Genomic DNA, 16,285 nt, shown 5'->3' with positions numbered 1-16,285 from the left:
CTAAGAGCAATGAAAACAGATTCAAAATTAATACTCTCCTTCAATGTGAGAAAAAGGGATGCTGGAATTATAACCAGATACCCCTGAGCATATCATCAGTCTGACAGGTAATGGCAAGAGAACTCGCTGGTAATGGCTCCTCTAGGTAGTACCAAATGGTGCACAAAAGGACACCGAGAATGCTCAGGTAAGGCCCTTGGAGGAACGGGATGAGAAGCTAGGGAAAGAGGCAGAGCTCCCATGCTCCTCCTGTTATCGCCACACAGACTCAGAGGAATACCAGCCACACAGCGGTGCTCTCATGAGGATACAGGCTCAGGAGAGGGCTATGTGTGTGGGGCAGCCACGGCGGGGTCAGGGACCAGTGGGGTCTTGGGACACCAGCTCATCCCTACTTCTCGGTAATGTGTTTTGATAAAAGAGAGATCAAGACCCTTCCTTAGGTACCATAAAATCCACATCTCATTTCTCTTCCATGAAGACATCTCCCAAATTTCTCCCTGTTTATTCTGAAACAATCGGAAGAGGTACGGATTAAGGAGCAGCGTGGATCCAAACGTAACAAGACACCACACTCCTCTCTATCTTAAGAGTTTGGCTTCTACAGGCGCGGACTACAGAGAAACTTCAACTACAGTTTCACTTGTAGGTGCTTTGATTTTCCCACCGTGAGGGGGAGGAGGTGTTACAGAAAGATGAAAACCAAGCACCATGTTCATGTTAACGTTAACATACGTGGTCAGGGCCAGTGTTAACATCTGGGGGCCCATGCGAACTCTCTCTTCAGGGCAATAAACAAGTAATGCCACTGAACTGACTGCATGGTGAACGTTAAAATGTTTCTGTTTCTGTGAGGAAGTAACCACTGATTCCACAGGAAAAGTCAAGATGTAGCTTACAATTGCATTTAGAGCCTGTTTTTCTGACTCTGCTCTCTAAAACGAACATTACTTTACAATAATCTCAGGCTAGTTCTCAACCTTAGCTCCTTTATTTGGCAAACGTCTCAGAAAATTCTACTTGGTTACTGGAGTTACCCCAAAGTGAAAAAAACAGCATTTCCAGGAGGCCAGCATTCCCTCCCATCCTTCTTTTGCATTTATGTAACTCAATAGTGGCTTTGTTTTCTGTCTGTCCACACACACAGCACACACAACCAGAAACTGACGGCAAGCCATCCAAATGTTTTTACGACTCTAGATGTACGTACGTATGGCGGGCAAAACAATTTTCAGAATTAGCTCTTATACTGATCTCTTACTATTCTTTTCAAATACTCTGAAACTGATACTACCACACAAATACTATTTGAGAACAGACCTCACTTGGGGAGTAAGAGGTCCCGCCTGCCTGGCACGGGCAGTGCCCTTCTGCCAGGGAGCGCCTGTGGCTGGTCATTACTCAAGGTGGGCTGTGTGCCGTCCTGTGCTTTGAAAACGGGTACCCCCCCAAACTGGCTCACAGAGGAAGCTAGCAGGCTGACTTCTTGAATCTCCACCCCCTCACCACCCACTTTATTTTAAGGGTTGCTGGGGCCAGTGAAGACTTAGTTAAGCAAGATCACAAGGCTTTTCCTCTTTTGAGATAAGCTGAGATCTTTCTACTTCCTCCTAGTCTTAAAGAGCACCCCCGCCCATGCCACGCCCCTCCCCAACCCCAGCATCTGGATGTTAATGCCCAAATAGGTTTAGAGGACGAACAGGAACGCATCTTTCAACTGCTGTGAGGTTTTTTTTCAATTCTGTGGAATGTAAGAATTTTCAAGAATGCTCCGGTCACTGTGAGAAAGGAAATGTCTAAACCTTTTAGTGTTAATTTCGGTAGATTCTTTTCCCTACATTTTTGTCAATTTTAGCCAAGAAATAACTAAATGTTTTTAAAGTAACTGATATTAAGTGTCCTCTGGAGCTCCCTCTCACTTCCCTCTGCAGAAACAAAACACCAGGGCTTTTTGATTGTATGACAAAAATGCAGCAATTGAAAAAGTCATGATCACCAGCCTGACAGACAATGCCTCCATAGTCTGCAGGACTCCACTGAACACCAGCTTTTCATTTACATGCAATGCATTTCACTGCGATGAAAACAAGGAGTTGAATGGAATGGACATTTAGGAAGAGATGGTCCAAGATCAGAGTCAGTTCTTCATTTTTCCAGAAGCATTCTCACACCAAGACAAAATGGAGAAGAGATTCACCCTCGAGATCCAGATTTCCAATAAAATAACTTTTGCACCCCACCACATCCTTCCCATAAACCAACTCACAGGGCCACACGTACAGTGTTCACATTAATAGATTCTCATTCAATTGATCTCTTCAGATTGTGACCAATTATAATTTATCAAGTTATGGATAAAGCATTCAGTATCCAAACAGCTGATGACAAAACTTTTTCCTGAGTAGTTCTGTATAGGTTGAATTATGTCCTGCTTTGTACCCCTAAGTGACAGCACTCCTAATGTGTCCAAGGAGACAAGGCCCTCTGTAAGCCAAGTGCAAACAGTGGAATGATGGTAAAAACAAGAGAGAGGGTTTCAAATAGCAGCAATGACTGACAAATTAGATACTTGAGTCCGTAATTAAGCACAGCATTTTACCACAACTTAGCAGTTAAAATGCTGTTCACCCAGGGAACAGGACCAAGTTGAAACCTGTCTTCAGCAATCTGTATCAACCAGAATTCTTCCAGAATTACGTAAAAAAAAAAAAAAAAAAAAAAAAAATGGGTTTTTTTCTCTAAATGACTCAAGGTAATGTAATTTGGGTGCTTTATCCAGGCTAGAGTTTGAACAAACTATATTCAAATTCAAGTCACTGTATGTACCTCTGTCTTTTTATCTCTTCCTACTGTGTTCTCTGTGAACCAGAGCTACCCCTGGCTTTCTGACCAAACACTTCATGTCAGCTGTTAGGATTGGATCCTGGAGATCCTGTTCCGATGAGCCTCCAGTGACAAGGTCAATTTACAACGAGGAATAACTCCCCTGCCCGGTTAGGAAAATACGGCAATTCATCACGCTGAGATAAACGGATCATCACGTCACAGCTGCTGGCAAGATGTTAGAAGTTCACAGCCCGGCACACATCATGGATGCCTCTTGAGAAGAGCCAGTTTTATATCTAAGAGTGACACTAAAGAACAGAAAATAAAAACGGATTGCTTGCAGGACCAGCTACATCGCAAATGCTAGTTCTGCCCTGTGTACTCGGGTACCTGGTACGGCTGTTCACTGAGGTGGGGGACACGCTAGAAAGAGGAGGTGATGGACGAGTGGGGGCCCACTTGTGCTTGTAAATATGAGCCACTAATGTGACATCCAAGGGCAGACGTTCAGTAGGTAGTCAGGCAAATGAATGTGACAAGTACAAAGGAGATCAACAGACCCCATTAAGGAACTGCCCACGTGCAGGATGGCTGACGTCGCTCAGACAAACAAGCTACTCTGAGACACTGCACAGCATGGGATTAAAAGAAAAATGAGGAAGGAGCCGTGGAGGACACACAATTGGGGGGGAGGGGGCGATGAGACAGGTGCAAAGAGCTGCCAAAAAAAAAAAAAATCAGGAGTTAAGGTTTTGGAAGATGGGGAAAAGGAGTCTGAAGGACAGAGCAGTGAATGGTGTCAGATAAACTAAAGACACCACATCCAGGGGCTTTAGCTCAAGAAACAGGGAGGGCAGGGGCTGTAGCCTGAGTGACCTCAGAGAAGCTCAAAAGTTCTAGGATTTAAGGGTCCTCAAGTCAAATCAAATGACTATGATTCAGGTGGACAGCACCTGTGGTGTCCAAGTTCACATTAGAAACTTCTAACCACAGCTGACTGCCTTACTAGAGGAAGAGGAGGGATTACATGGGTACTTGCTCTGTCTCAAAGCAGAAAATGACAGTGAAGATTGGCATGGGAACTGCATTTAGAGAGCACTTCCTTCAAAACGCAGACTGATGGGGCACAGGACTTGGGCTTCCTGTGAGGTGCTGGTTCGGAACCTCTCTAAGCGCAGAAATGCTCTCCAGCCAGCTGCTTAGAGCTGAGAGCAGTGGGGAAGCAGGGAACGGTGGCATCCAGGTAACACTTAAAAGTGTCCAAGTGGCTCAGATCCAACACCAAATATTTGCATAAAGGCTGGCGATGCTTCCTCTAAAAACACAAAGACAAAGGAAAATTCTTTATGCTAAGATGCCTGTTGTTTAGGCAAAGCCCCTGAAATAGATAAGCTTTTCAGAGCATATTAACACAGTTTGGGGCTTTATTACCGATCCCACATTATGTTTAAACACAGTAAAGTGTCCAGTTCAATGTGCTACAGCAGAAATTTTGGTTTTAATTCTACCCTTGCACTCCAGGTAAATTTGAGGCCAAAACAGTGATTCCATCACATTACTTACTTTTTTTAATGTATTTATTTTGAAAGAGAGAGCGAGAGAGCGAGAGAGAGAGCGCGCACACACGTGTGCAAGCTGGGAAGAGGAAGAGGGAATGAGAGAATCCCAAGCAGGCTCTGCACTGTCAGTGCAGAGCCTGATACAGAACTTGAACTCACAAACCATGAGATCATGACCTGAGCCAAAACTAAGAGTCAGACGCTTAAGTGACTGTGCCACCCAGGTGCCCCCATCTTACCTATTTTTGTTGAATAAATATTGTTCCTGTTAAGAAATACTATTCACACATATACTATCAGATTCTATTTCAAAAGGCCATCTGGAGAGCATAAAGCTCATATATTTAAGCCAAAGAGAATTAGACTTTAGTCTATTTAGATGGCAAACGAGTCATCTGTTTTTACTGCATTGGTTTCTCTCAACAATGTATAGAGAACACAATTGAGTGAAATAATTCTTGTTAGAAACCTCAAACACCAACACATTTTGGTATGTTATAAAAATCATGCCCTTGGTATTAAAGGAAAAAGGAAAATCTGTTCCACAAGTATTTAAAAAAAAAAAATTAAATCTTCCCAATGACCTTTAAGTCTGGGATCTTGCATAAAAATACAAGAAAAACTACACTTCTACAAGCAGTCAATTTGTGTTTTCATCTGAAATGAACCATGCTGGAACCAGCTGCGGTGAACGGAGCGGGCAGATTTGTGTAGCAGACGTGGGCAGGGCAGACTTGGGAGAGCTGCTGGCTTCAGCTTAATACAGCTGGTTTCTCTACAGTTAAATACAACCTAACCTGGGGAAGGAAAATAAATGGAAGGAAAATTATGTAAAGGCAATACTATGGTCTCAGTATTCAGCTCATGCTGTTATCGGTAAGGCAAGATTCAAGATATGGTGGACCCTGGCATTTAATTTGACCATTTGTGACACATCTGAAAGGAGTCCCTTTCTCCTACAGATTGCCCAGGTACAAATGTGAATGTCCCACAGGGCAGGACTGGTATGAGGGGGAAGGTTGAGTGCACGAGGAGAGCCCAGCAGCCAAGGGCCTCACTTCCCAATCTCAGTAAGGTGCTCTGTTCTCAGTAACACCATGAAGGGGAGGCTTTTCAGTTATGTTTTACTACACTTCATGGAGAAAATGATACTCCCAGGTAAATTTATGAATCTGGGGATTCATGGAGGACTCAGGAAGTATCCCTGATGAATGTCATGAGTCTATTCTATATCTAAGTATCTCTGAAACAATAGCAAAACAAAGTTCCTCAAATAGGATCTTCTCTGTGACTCCAAGTGGAAACTTAAAAAAAGAAATACTGCATTACTAAAAATGAGCAATGATGGGATAGGAAACCCAACTCTTTAAGTTTTCACAAAGGAAGAATACCTAACCACCACATATTTCAAAATGAAGATGAGCCAAGTGACCTGAATATCCTGCATTTGTAGAGCTGAGATTTTACAGGACACCTAAGCTCTCCATCGTTAAGATCTGAAATATCAGTCCTGTGTCCTCAAGAATACCTGACACTCGGAAACCTGAGAGGTTACATCTCCCCGAAAACCACTGGTGGCCTTTGCTCCTGCCACTTTCATCTGTGAAGCCTGGAGGGTGCCAGGGCCACTCCAATGGCTTTACGGGGAGAGCACTCAGATTCCCCTTCCCCTGGGGATTGGGTGCTAGTTAAGATGAACGGCAGACACAGGGACCTGCAGAAATAACCTCTCGAACTGAGAAGAGCTCCATCTGGGGAATAACGCAGTTGACGGGTTCTCTAGCACTAAAATCTGCCTGCATCATAAGATGATAATTAGCTACAAAAAATATTTCCACTTTTGAGGTCAGGATGTTCAGCAACAAGCTTTAGTTTTTGTTGCAGAAATTAAATTCAACATGGAATCAAAATACATCCTGTTCTTTTCTTATATGGAATACTGTATAAAGAAATTAACACAAAACAATTTAACTTGTAAAAGTCTGACGATTGTCCTGAAAGAGAAAGAAAATAGCATTAAGAGGGGAAGAAAGGGCCCTTCTCTAAACAATGATTTCCTAAGGCTCATCTTTCAAAATGTGGGCCAAATCATGCATCCTAGTTCACACACACCTTGGGGAGAGCCAAGTTTGGAATGTGTAGAACAAAGAGTTTATTCAGAGATCTCTTGGATGTTTTTACTCCTCAGAAATGAAAGTAAGAGTCCACATGCTCTATCGTTTATTGAGATGAAGAGTAAAGCTCTACAAATCACGCTCCAAGATTAAGTGAGCAATTTTAGAAAAGACAGCTAGTTTTGTTGGTGGCGGTGGTAGTGGTGGTTTTTACTGAATTAGTTTTACATGGTATCCTAGTGTTTCTGAACTAGTTAAGTGACAATGTTTTATGCAATAGATCAAAAGTTAGACTTAAGATAAACGACCTCCAGCTTTCTGGGGCGCCTGCGTGGCTCAGTTGGTTAAGCGTCTGACTTCGTCTCAGGTCAGTATCTCACAGTTTGCGGGTTCGAACCCTGCGTCAGGCTCTGTGCTGACAGCTCGGAGCCTGGAGCCCGCTTCGGATTCTGTGTCTGTCTCTCTGTCCCTCCCCTGCTCATGCTCAATCTCTGACTCTCTCAAAAATAAATAAACATTAAAAAATTTTTTAAAAACAAACAAACACAAAAACCCTCCAGCTTTTCTGCTCCCAACGTGAAACAATCTATGACTATGAAAGCATAGCTGGGGCCCATTTTCCTTGGCACTCTGTACCTGCTGGGCCTGGTTTCCACTGCTTAGCTGAGACAGACTCACGTTTTGGCTCCCACCTTCCTTCTGCCCCACACAGCTCCTAGAACAGTTCTCCCCAACTCTGGGGATTCCTGATCCCTCTCCAGTATGGGGGTCACAAAAATATTCGGAGATATGATCAAGACAAGCAGAAGTGTTGAGGAGAGGGCAGGGAACAGAAAAAAGTTGGCTTCTTCTAGCGGGCGACTAACAGCTTACTGAATTAAAATGGTCTCCTTCATTAGCATAGGTAATGCACAGTGCTATTATTTAGAATGTTTACAATCTTTTTTTTTTTCAATGTTATTTATTTTGAGAGAGGAAGAGAGAGAATCTCAAGCAGGCTCTACGCTGTCAGCACGGAACCCTGTGGGGGTTTGATATCACAAACTATGAGATCATGACTGGAGCCAATATCAAGAGTCGGACGCTTAACCAACCGAGTCACCCAAGTGCTACTAAAATTTTTACAATCTTCGTTAACAAAGTGACACAGACACCCAACCAAACACCTGCATTCTTTTGCTACTATCCTATCACTTCTCCCCAAGAGACAAAGACTATCAAAGATAACGATATGGTCAATGTCACCTCAATGTGTCTGCCAAGTTCTAGCCCATCATAGCCATTAAGCGTGCAGTGATGGTTTCTGTTGCTATCACATGGAGATGAAAGGGCAAAGCACAAATACCATGACTCAGAGCTGAATGCTCTGCTGGAACGTATCCCCTTTCACTCTCAGGGCTTTGGAATGCTCCCATGCTTTGAAAGCCACTGGGGCATGCATCTGTTTCAATTCCTGATTTCTAGTAAACCATGGAAACACCTAAAGCTAGTGTCTGTGGGTCTGGTGCTCCTTAAATCTGGGGCAGACTCGGAGCAAACCTTTGAAGGTGCACTCACCGCCTCTCCAGGGGGCGCCCGTCACTGGAGATGCTTCGAGGGATGTTGGCGGCTCTTTCCGGAGGAGCCATCTTCCCGTCTCCTTTGCCAGCATTCAGCCTCGAGGTCATGGGGCTCTGCACCTGGGAGGGGACTTGAGCTGAGTGCGGCCCCTTGTTGGCATTCCTCTGCCATTTGTTATTATTTCGGAAGGGAAACTTGAATTCGTATGAAACCCCTTCGTTCATTTTGTATTCCATCACTGGCATGCGGTACGTTTCAGAGCAACTCCTATTAGGGACACAGAAAGAAGAAAAATTAATACTGCTTCTTTTTGTGGGTGGAACCACACTGATTCTCATTAACAGTTAAAATGGATCAAACACTTCATTCTTTGTTTCAAACTGTCTTTTAATCATCGGGCCCTATAATTACCGTCCTTTCAAAAACCAGAACCCCAGGAAGTACCACACGAGTGTATTTTCCTTTGCTGCATCTCAACTATTGAGTCTGAGAGAGGGAGTCTTAAAAAAAACAGCGAGACCCACAGTCACCGGGGTGAGTGGAGGGGGTAGGTTAAGGGCAGAGTCAGGACCACGGCCTGAGCAGGAAATGCAGCCAGGCGGGCATGAGTGGGCCTCAGAGGAAACAAGCAGCTTTGTGCACCCTTTATCAAGTGTCCTGAACTGGGGACCCAAAAAGGTATTGGATTTGTTGGGATCCTAGTAAGTGGGGTTACATTTTGAAATCCAAATTGAGAGCCAAGTTTAGCTCAGAAGGAGGGGGAAAAAAATCACCAGGGAACAAAGCATAATCTGAAATCGGACTCCCTGCCCAGCAACCCAAAAGCCAGAAATGTCCCATAGCAGCACTGTCCCCAGATAGCAGCCTGAGTGAAATTAATGTCAGGCAAAAACGTCTTCTACTGCTTTAGCCCCTTTTTTGTGCTACCATCCCAACCCCCAAACCTTAGGAAATGCGGAACCCACTTTCCATTCCTTTTACCCAAACAGCCAAGGAAGGTTCAGTCCATTATTAATTTGATTGACAGACAAATTAACTGAAAAAAACCTATGCCCACTGAAGCATTAACTCAAACTGCGCATTTGAATTTCACTACTAAGTGAAAAAAATGACTTTTCTGCTTAAAGGAATTTCAGAGATTGAGAAGCAAGTGGGGAGCCTGGGAAAGGAAGGGTTAAGAGTGATTACGAAACATTTTAGAGAAAGAGGAGAGTCCAAGCAGTTCTGCCCACTAGAGACATAATGCGAGCTGGTAGCCACGTGAAAAAAGTAAAAGGGAACAGGTGAAATGAGTTTAATACTATACTTTTATTTAATCCAATGTATCTAAGATGCTATCATTTGAACATGTAATCAACAAATATTAAGAAACTAACAATGAGATGTACATCCATCTAAATCTAGTGTGTATTTTACATGTTCAGCACTTCTCACTGTGGACTAGCCACGTTACAAGGGTCCCTTGGCCACAGGAGATGCGTGGCTCCTGACTGCATCACACGGGTCTGAAGGTTAGGTCTTGACTTGGGAAATGGGGTTGTATGGTGGGTGCATAAGCCAGTGGAAGGTGCTGCTCTCTTAGGACCTTGTCTGCATGTCTCAGGCATAATTTCTGGGTTTCTAACATGTACCCCACAATGCTCCCTTCTCCCATGTCCCCACGAGAGACACAACTTTTGAGAAAGGCTGCCTCTTCCTTTTTTTTTTTTTTTAATGTTTATTTTCGAGAGAGAGAGAGAGAGAGAGAGAGAGAGAGAGAGACAGAGCATAAGCAGGGGAGGGGCAGAGAGAGAGGGAGACACAGAATTAGAAGCAGGCTCCAGGCTCCAAGCTGTCAGCACAGAGCCCAATGTGGGATTCAAACCCATGAACTGTGACATCACGACCTGAGATGAAGTTGGATGTTTAACCGACTCAGCCACCCAAGCGCCCAAGAAGGGCTGCTTCTGAGGTGCGTGCATTTGCTGGGGTCCCTGCCTGCTCAGTCTCAGTCCACATCTCCAATCAGCAGCTTTTCTTACAGTTCTCTTACCAGTCCTCCCGACTCCCCAAAACTCTTAAGTCAACCTTAATCTGACCCTCCACCCAAGGTTCCGCTGGACCCCTTAGAAGCTTTGACAGTGGCTTTCAAACTTTTTGGACCATGAGCCCAGTAACAAATGCATTTTACACTGTGATGCAGCATGACCCCCCCCCCCCACCACACACACACCCTTCCATTCTGCTGTATTCTGTGTTAATCCACTTCATTAAAGAAACACACTGAACGCAGCCTCCCAAATGGATTTCGTGATCTACTTAAGAGTTACAACCCGCAGTTCGCAAAACACTGCTTTATGGCACATTTGACATGACTTTTAGCAGTTAATGACTTCTTATGTAATAAACCTTTTCTCTGATAGGAGGGAATGTCACCTCAGGCTTTGACATAATTTCTAGCTTTGATTCTGATCTCTCTGACAAAAAAGCTGCAATACTTTTCTGATTCTTAATAGAGGTATTACTGTAGTATGGTTTGAAATCTTCCATTTCTGACTAAATATGGCATATTATATCTCGTGCTCCGGTCTATAAATATAATGCAAGAATCCTGCAACTTGCAAAAGGGATATTAATAAAAATAGGCAATAACCCATGGGAAAATTTCCCTCCACCTCAAAATCAGGACTAGCTTTTGCTTCACTCCAGCAGTGGTCTGTTTAACTTGAAAACTCCATGGATCATATCACTCTATCATATATATAAAATATCCTTCTGTTGGGTGCCAACCACCAGCACATGCACAGAACATTACCACCGTGTGTCCTGGGCACTAGCGTTTCCAAAATTTTCCTGTAGGCCATGTTTTCCCTTCTCCATACCCTACCCGCTAAGAGATTCTCTTGCTGAGTTTTTAAATTTCATGGCACTTCCTATGTACCTTTACAGGTACAGGCTGCTTCTCAAGTCCATATTGCATCACGGCTGATAATGATAGATAGGGATAACAGAAACGATAATAATGTACTATGAAATGGACAAGTTGCTTTCATCTTTTGGGCCTCAGCTTCTTTGGGAAACAAAAGGTTTGGAACTGGTCATCGCTAACTTCCTTCTAGTTCAAAAACTCTTTGAAATGGTCTCTTAAGCTACATGACATTTAACACTAAAACCAGTGAGAAGACTCCAAAGATTTTATCTTCTCTGTAGTCTATTTGGTTTCTACCACTCCTACTAACATATAGCTAGAAGCCTTCTGCACAGTCGATAACAGAATGCAGTAGGATAAAGCCTAAGGAGGGAGAGAAGACTCATTCGCAGAAAACGAAAGACGACGGATTCACAGTGCTAAACCTCGACCAACTCGCCACGTCTAATCACCTTCCAAGGTGATCAGACCACCCGCTAGCTTCCCATCACTTACTTATCTCTGCAAATATAAGAATGATACACGGAATCAAGAAGCGGGCAGTACACTGAAGACCAAAGATAAAGGCCAGCTTTTCGTGACCCACGTAAAAATTCACCAGGGGATTTTTATTATGTCATTCAGGTAAAGGTTGGTGTTGAGCAGTAACTAACACTGATCAGGGGCCAGGGACTCATCTGGCTGCACTACAACAGTAGGTACCACCACTGTCCCTGTTTAGGAGCTGACAAAACAGAGGCCTGGAGAGAGTCATCTGCCCAAGGCTACACAGCCAGGAAGTGGCAGAGCCAGGATTTGAACTCAAGGATTAACCCGCACGGGGGTCAGCCTTATTTTAATCACTAACTGAAGGCTACATCTACTCCCAGGCCCCAAACTTCTTCACTTCAAGTGACTACTGCATTTCACTCAGGGCACAGTCTGTGACAAACCTTTCAAGAGCTATGGGCCACAGGAAGTGCAAGTTCAGTATTTCGGGGCTAAGAGACACATGGCGAGACGCTGAAACCCTGGTGGTTGAAAAGCCACTCCTTCTCCCTACTTTTTCAGCCTCTTTATTCTTTCTTTCTCCCTTAGTTTCTGATTACCCATCACTCTGTCCTTTTCCAACACTAAAAACACAGGTGGAAAAACCATCGTGCAGCACACCCAACAGAGCATCACAACACTGGACTCTTGAATCAGCAGTCAAACGTCTTGAGGACAGCTAGGTCCCTAATAAGCCTTGTGATTTTTGTTTGGGAAAAATACTTAACCTCTTTGCACCCAAGCTCTTTGCCTGAAAAATGGGAGATCTGAACCAGACGAACTCTCACAGCCTTTCTGGCTCCAAAGCAGTAAGCTTATGCATTTTGAAATACTTGTGTTTTAAAATTGAGACAAAACTTTGTGATCCATTCTATTTAAAAGGTAATTTGGTCCTTTTATGTAACTTGTTTGTTTTTAGCTCTTCCTCCTGAATGGTCCTTGATTGCTTTCTTCAAAAGCTGTAGGCTAGCAGGCTTCAACAGAATAAAGGTCCACCACTCCCCAGCAACACCACTCGGAACATCACGATTAAATTTGGGTGAAACTGTTAATGGGGTGTTTTTCATCCTGCCAAGACGATGACCGACCGCTGAGGATTCAGAGGTCACAGACACCAACAGATTAATGCTGGTCAGGTTCCGGTCCTGGCTCCAGCACTCCAGAGTCAGGATGGCTGGGGGTGAGGGCCAGGGCACCCCCCCTCCTGCCATGTCTGATGGCTCACGCCCTGGGAAGCTTTCTGGTGGAGTCTGCAGGTAACCACCAAACCTCTTTTCCCAGCTGCCTGCAGCAGGCTATCCTGCTAGCTGGTCCTGCCTGACCACCTCCTCCTCATTGTTTTAATGGAAATGAAGACTTTTTTTTTTTTTTTTTTTTAATGAGCAATACATAGTAGGAGCTCAGGAGTTTTGCTTTACTCCCGCTGTCCTTTCTTCTCTTAAAAAACCCCTTTAGTTTGAAAGCATTCATAGAGGATCTGCCTATATCCTAAGAAGAAGGAAAAGAGCCCTATTTTACTTTTATTATTGGAGCTCCACTTTGCTGTTAAATTGTCTTTTTCATTAAAACAAAAAGACCTGCCTTTCACAGCTAAGGACTCTCCCATGTGAATACACACGGGTGATCGCCTATGACCCCTGAGCATCCTGGGGACGCGAGAAGCAGGCAGCTGAGGGGCAGCAGGGCACAGGGTGCCTGGGGGAGCCCTGTTTGCTCCGCCTCACGCTGGAGCTGCAGTAACAGCCGACAAAGGAGACAGTGACTAGTCAAGGAACAGAGTAATTAGTTGCTAGGAAAACAGCAGTGGGAGTGTGAAGTGTGGAGGAGAAGAGAAAAATGACAGAAGAGCATTATCTTACTTTGTTGAAAATTACAGCAAGGTGCTAATGCTTCAACTGTTCCTTTGAAGTTGCTTCTAAAGGAGGGAAGGGGAGAGTGGGCTTCCGGTCCTCCAAAGGCATGAATGGCGCCATTTCACACCTGCCCAGAAGGTGTGACTGTGGGTTTCCGGATGGAAACTGTAGTGAAAGGCACAGAGCATGCTTCCCAGGGAAGGGGTTCTGCGGTGGGGGTTGGGGGGTGCGCTGATCTCTCATCCCAGCATCTCCATCCCACACCCTCAGGGGGGTTCATTCCTAGCACCTCTCTGTCAAGTGATGCCCGCTCCACTGGCTAGGAGAGTGGCAATGAGTGACTCAGCAGCAGAGCTGAAGATTAAGACAAACACAGCTCATTCATTCAGGGATGTGCGGAGCCGGTCTGTCCTGGCTTGCGAGAGCAGACTGTGAGCATCCGCCCCCACTCTGCCTTCAGTGGGTTCTTGCTGGTAGCCTGAAATCAACCAGAGGCAGTATTTACACCATGGGAATCAGCAAATGCTACAAATCAAGGTTCCTGTCCTCAACAGAAAGCGAATGTACCAGCAGATCCCTCCTGATACTGGTGTGTAAAAACCAGATCTGTGCCCCAAGCATACAGAGTAGTAGTTAAGAGCCTGGATTCTGAAGTGAAACTTAAACTTGCCAGATGAGCTTGGAAAGTTACTAACCTCTCTGAGTCTTGGTTTCCTTTAAATAGGAATGATATTAATACTATGACCTCATAAAGTAGTTACAGGGATTAAATGCACTAATCCATGTAAAAGTGTTTTTTCTAGGATCTGGCAAATTAAATTGTCAACACATTTTTTAGTTGTTTTTAGCAACACACCACAGAAGACCTATCTAGCTTAGTATACTGCTGTAGATAAACCATCTCCTACCACAGGCCTATCTCTCTAGGGCCAGGCCTTCTGACCCAACCTTTCAGTAACCACCAGCCACAATTCAAAGTCAGCAATGTTGCCCATTCCACCCAATTCATCACATACACTCACGTACACCTATTTCCCTGCCCGCCCCCCCCCCCCCAACTGGGGAGCCCAGAAGCCAGGGGAAAGGCCTCTGAACAGAAAGATGACGCCACACCATTTATAGACTCATTCTGAGAACATCAGTCCTCAGACCAGCGTCTTTAACTGTACTATAGGTAATAAAGGTTGACAAGTTACAAAGCTTGGTTATCGTCTCCAGTTTATAGCTGCCTGTTTAGAAGCAATCAAGTAGACAATGTGAAGGAGAGACCAAGGGACAGAAGACAGAGCGACCAGAGGAGAAGTACAGAGCAGCTGGAGAGCCCCGTAAGGACCTAGCAAGCACTTCTGTCCACCTCCAGAGTCATTCCTGAATCCCAGTTCAGCAAAATGCTTAACAGTGATGATGATGTGCTTGAGAAACCCAGAGAAGACCGGGTTAACTAAGGCAAGGCACGTGTTTCAGAATAACCCCCCTTCCCCCAAAGAGCTAAAATACAAAGTTCTGGATATTTTGGTTTCCAGAGAAATCCAGTCATCCAAAAGGGAGCATTTCTTAAAGGTATTAGACAAAGACAGCTCACCGTATTCTGACACAGGCACTTAGGCTCTGGGCCATCTAGGCAGTAAGCAGGATTCAGAAATACTACCCTGAGTGCGGTCTGGTCTGCAACACTTGATTTGAAGAACGGAAGTACATTCAGGTTGTCATTGCTGCTTACTTCTTAAAAGACACAACCCATAATAACTGTTTACATATTCTGCCATCTCTTGTTCATGAATCTTAGAGCCCAGGTGTAGGACAGGTCACGTTTTGGGGGTGGGGGGAAGGTTAAGGATATTGTCTTGGCTTTAGAAGGCCTAAGAATTAATTGCCAAAGCTTAAGAGAAACTCTTAGAAAATAATGGGCTGAAAGCAAATTAACAGATTGAAAAAAACTAGTGAAAATAATATGGACATGCCCAAAGGAGAAAAGAAACAGTTGATTAAATTTGTTCCATCAAGAAACCTCCCTAGAGACCGAGAAATTAAATTTTCACGAATGCTGCTGGCTGGGCAGGAACTGGGAGGGGCGGGGAGCTCCTGGGCTTCCCTCTGTGAAAGGCCGGGAACCCAACTGTCAAAGCATCACGAACAGCACCAGCTCGTTTGAAGCCGATTCCCGACACAGATGCAGTTGAGCAAACACCTGCTAAGTCACGTCCGGGGTTCCAGGCTGAGACAGCAGGGGTCAAAATGGCATTCCGAAGTTTGGACAGAAAGAAGAATGAGAGTGTCATGGAACATAAAGCAAAAAAGCCTGATGGTCTGTGTTGCTCAGGGTCTTCTAATAATAAGTGCTCAATGCTTCTCAGCTACTGGTGAAGATGTTTAAGACGGGTATTACCAGACTTCTCTATCTGTAATGGCAACTTTCTAAATCCACAGATGTAAATCCTGGGAATGGTCCAAGTTAGTCACTCTTCCCAGCTGCTGCTGACACATGCTGAAAGGGAGCGATGCCCCGAGTCAGACTTTCCACGGACGGAACTGTGAGCGCCGCGTGTAACCCGGCATGCTTCGCGGCAGCCTCCTCCCCCACCCGGTAGGAGATGATGTTCTACGTGGTGCACAAACCCGGCCTTGGATTCCCAGGTTCACGGAGGCCAACGCAGACCTACCTCCGTGGGGTGCAGTCGTCATGCGGGGGGATGATGACAACCTTCACCGTGACAGATGTTCTCAGGAGATCAATCATCTGCTCGTGGCTCAGGGTGGCCACCGCCACCTTGCAGATCTCCACCAGCCGGCTGCCCTGCCTGAGCCCTGCCTGCCAGGCGTAGCCATAGGGCTCCACGTCGGCCACGATGCCCTCGTAGTTGACATGGAAGCCAAGCTGGCCTAGCCCGTTCCTTCGCAGAGTCATCTCCACCGATTCACAACCTTTTGACACAAACT

At 44.9% G+C, this 16,285-nt stretch overlaps 1 protein-coding gene across 16 annotated transcripts in view; it reads right to left on the bottom strand.

Annotated features, from left to right (window-relative positions):
• Positions 1 to 16,285, bottom strand: part of SIPA1L1 (signal induced proliferation associated 1 like 1) — a 368,796-nt gene that overhangs the window by 49,859 nt on the left and 302,652 nt on the right. For all 16 annotated transcript variants that reach the window (XM_043556489.1, XM_043556499.1, XM_043556493.1 and 13 more), the window contains 2 exons: positions 16,009 to 16,283; positions 8,057 to 8,326 (listed from right to left, as the gene is read on the bottom strand). In XM_043556489.1, the coding sequence (XP_043412424.1) occupies positions 8,057 to 8,326; positions 16,009 to 16,283 (545 nt within the window). The remainder of the gene's footprint in view (positions 1 to 8,056; positions 8,327 to 16,008; positions 16,284 to 16,285) is intronic.

This window comes from Prionailurus bengalensis, chromosome B3, assembly GCF_016509475.1.
Source record: "Prionailurus bengalensis isolate Pbe53 chromosome B3, Fcat_Pben_1.1_paternal_pri, whole genome shotgun sequence".
Lineage (NCBI taxonomy): Eukaryota > Metazoa > Chordata > Mammalia > Carnivora > Felidae > Prionailurus > Prionailurus bengalensis.
Note: the sequence above shows the minus strand (reverse complement) of the source record. Positions and strands in the feature narration are given on the sequence as shown.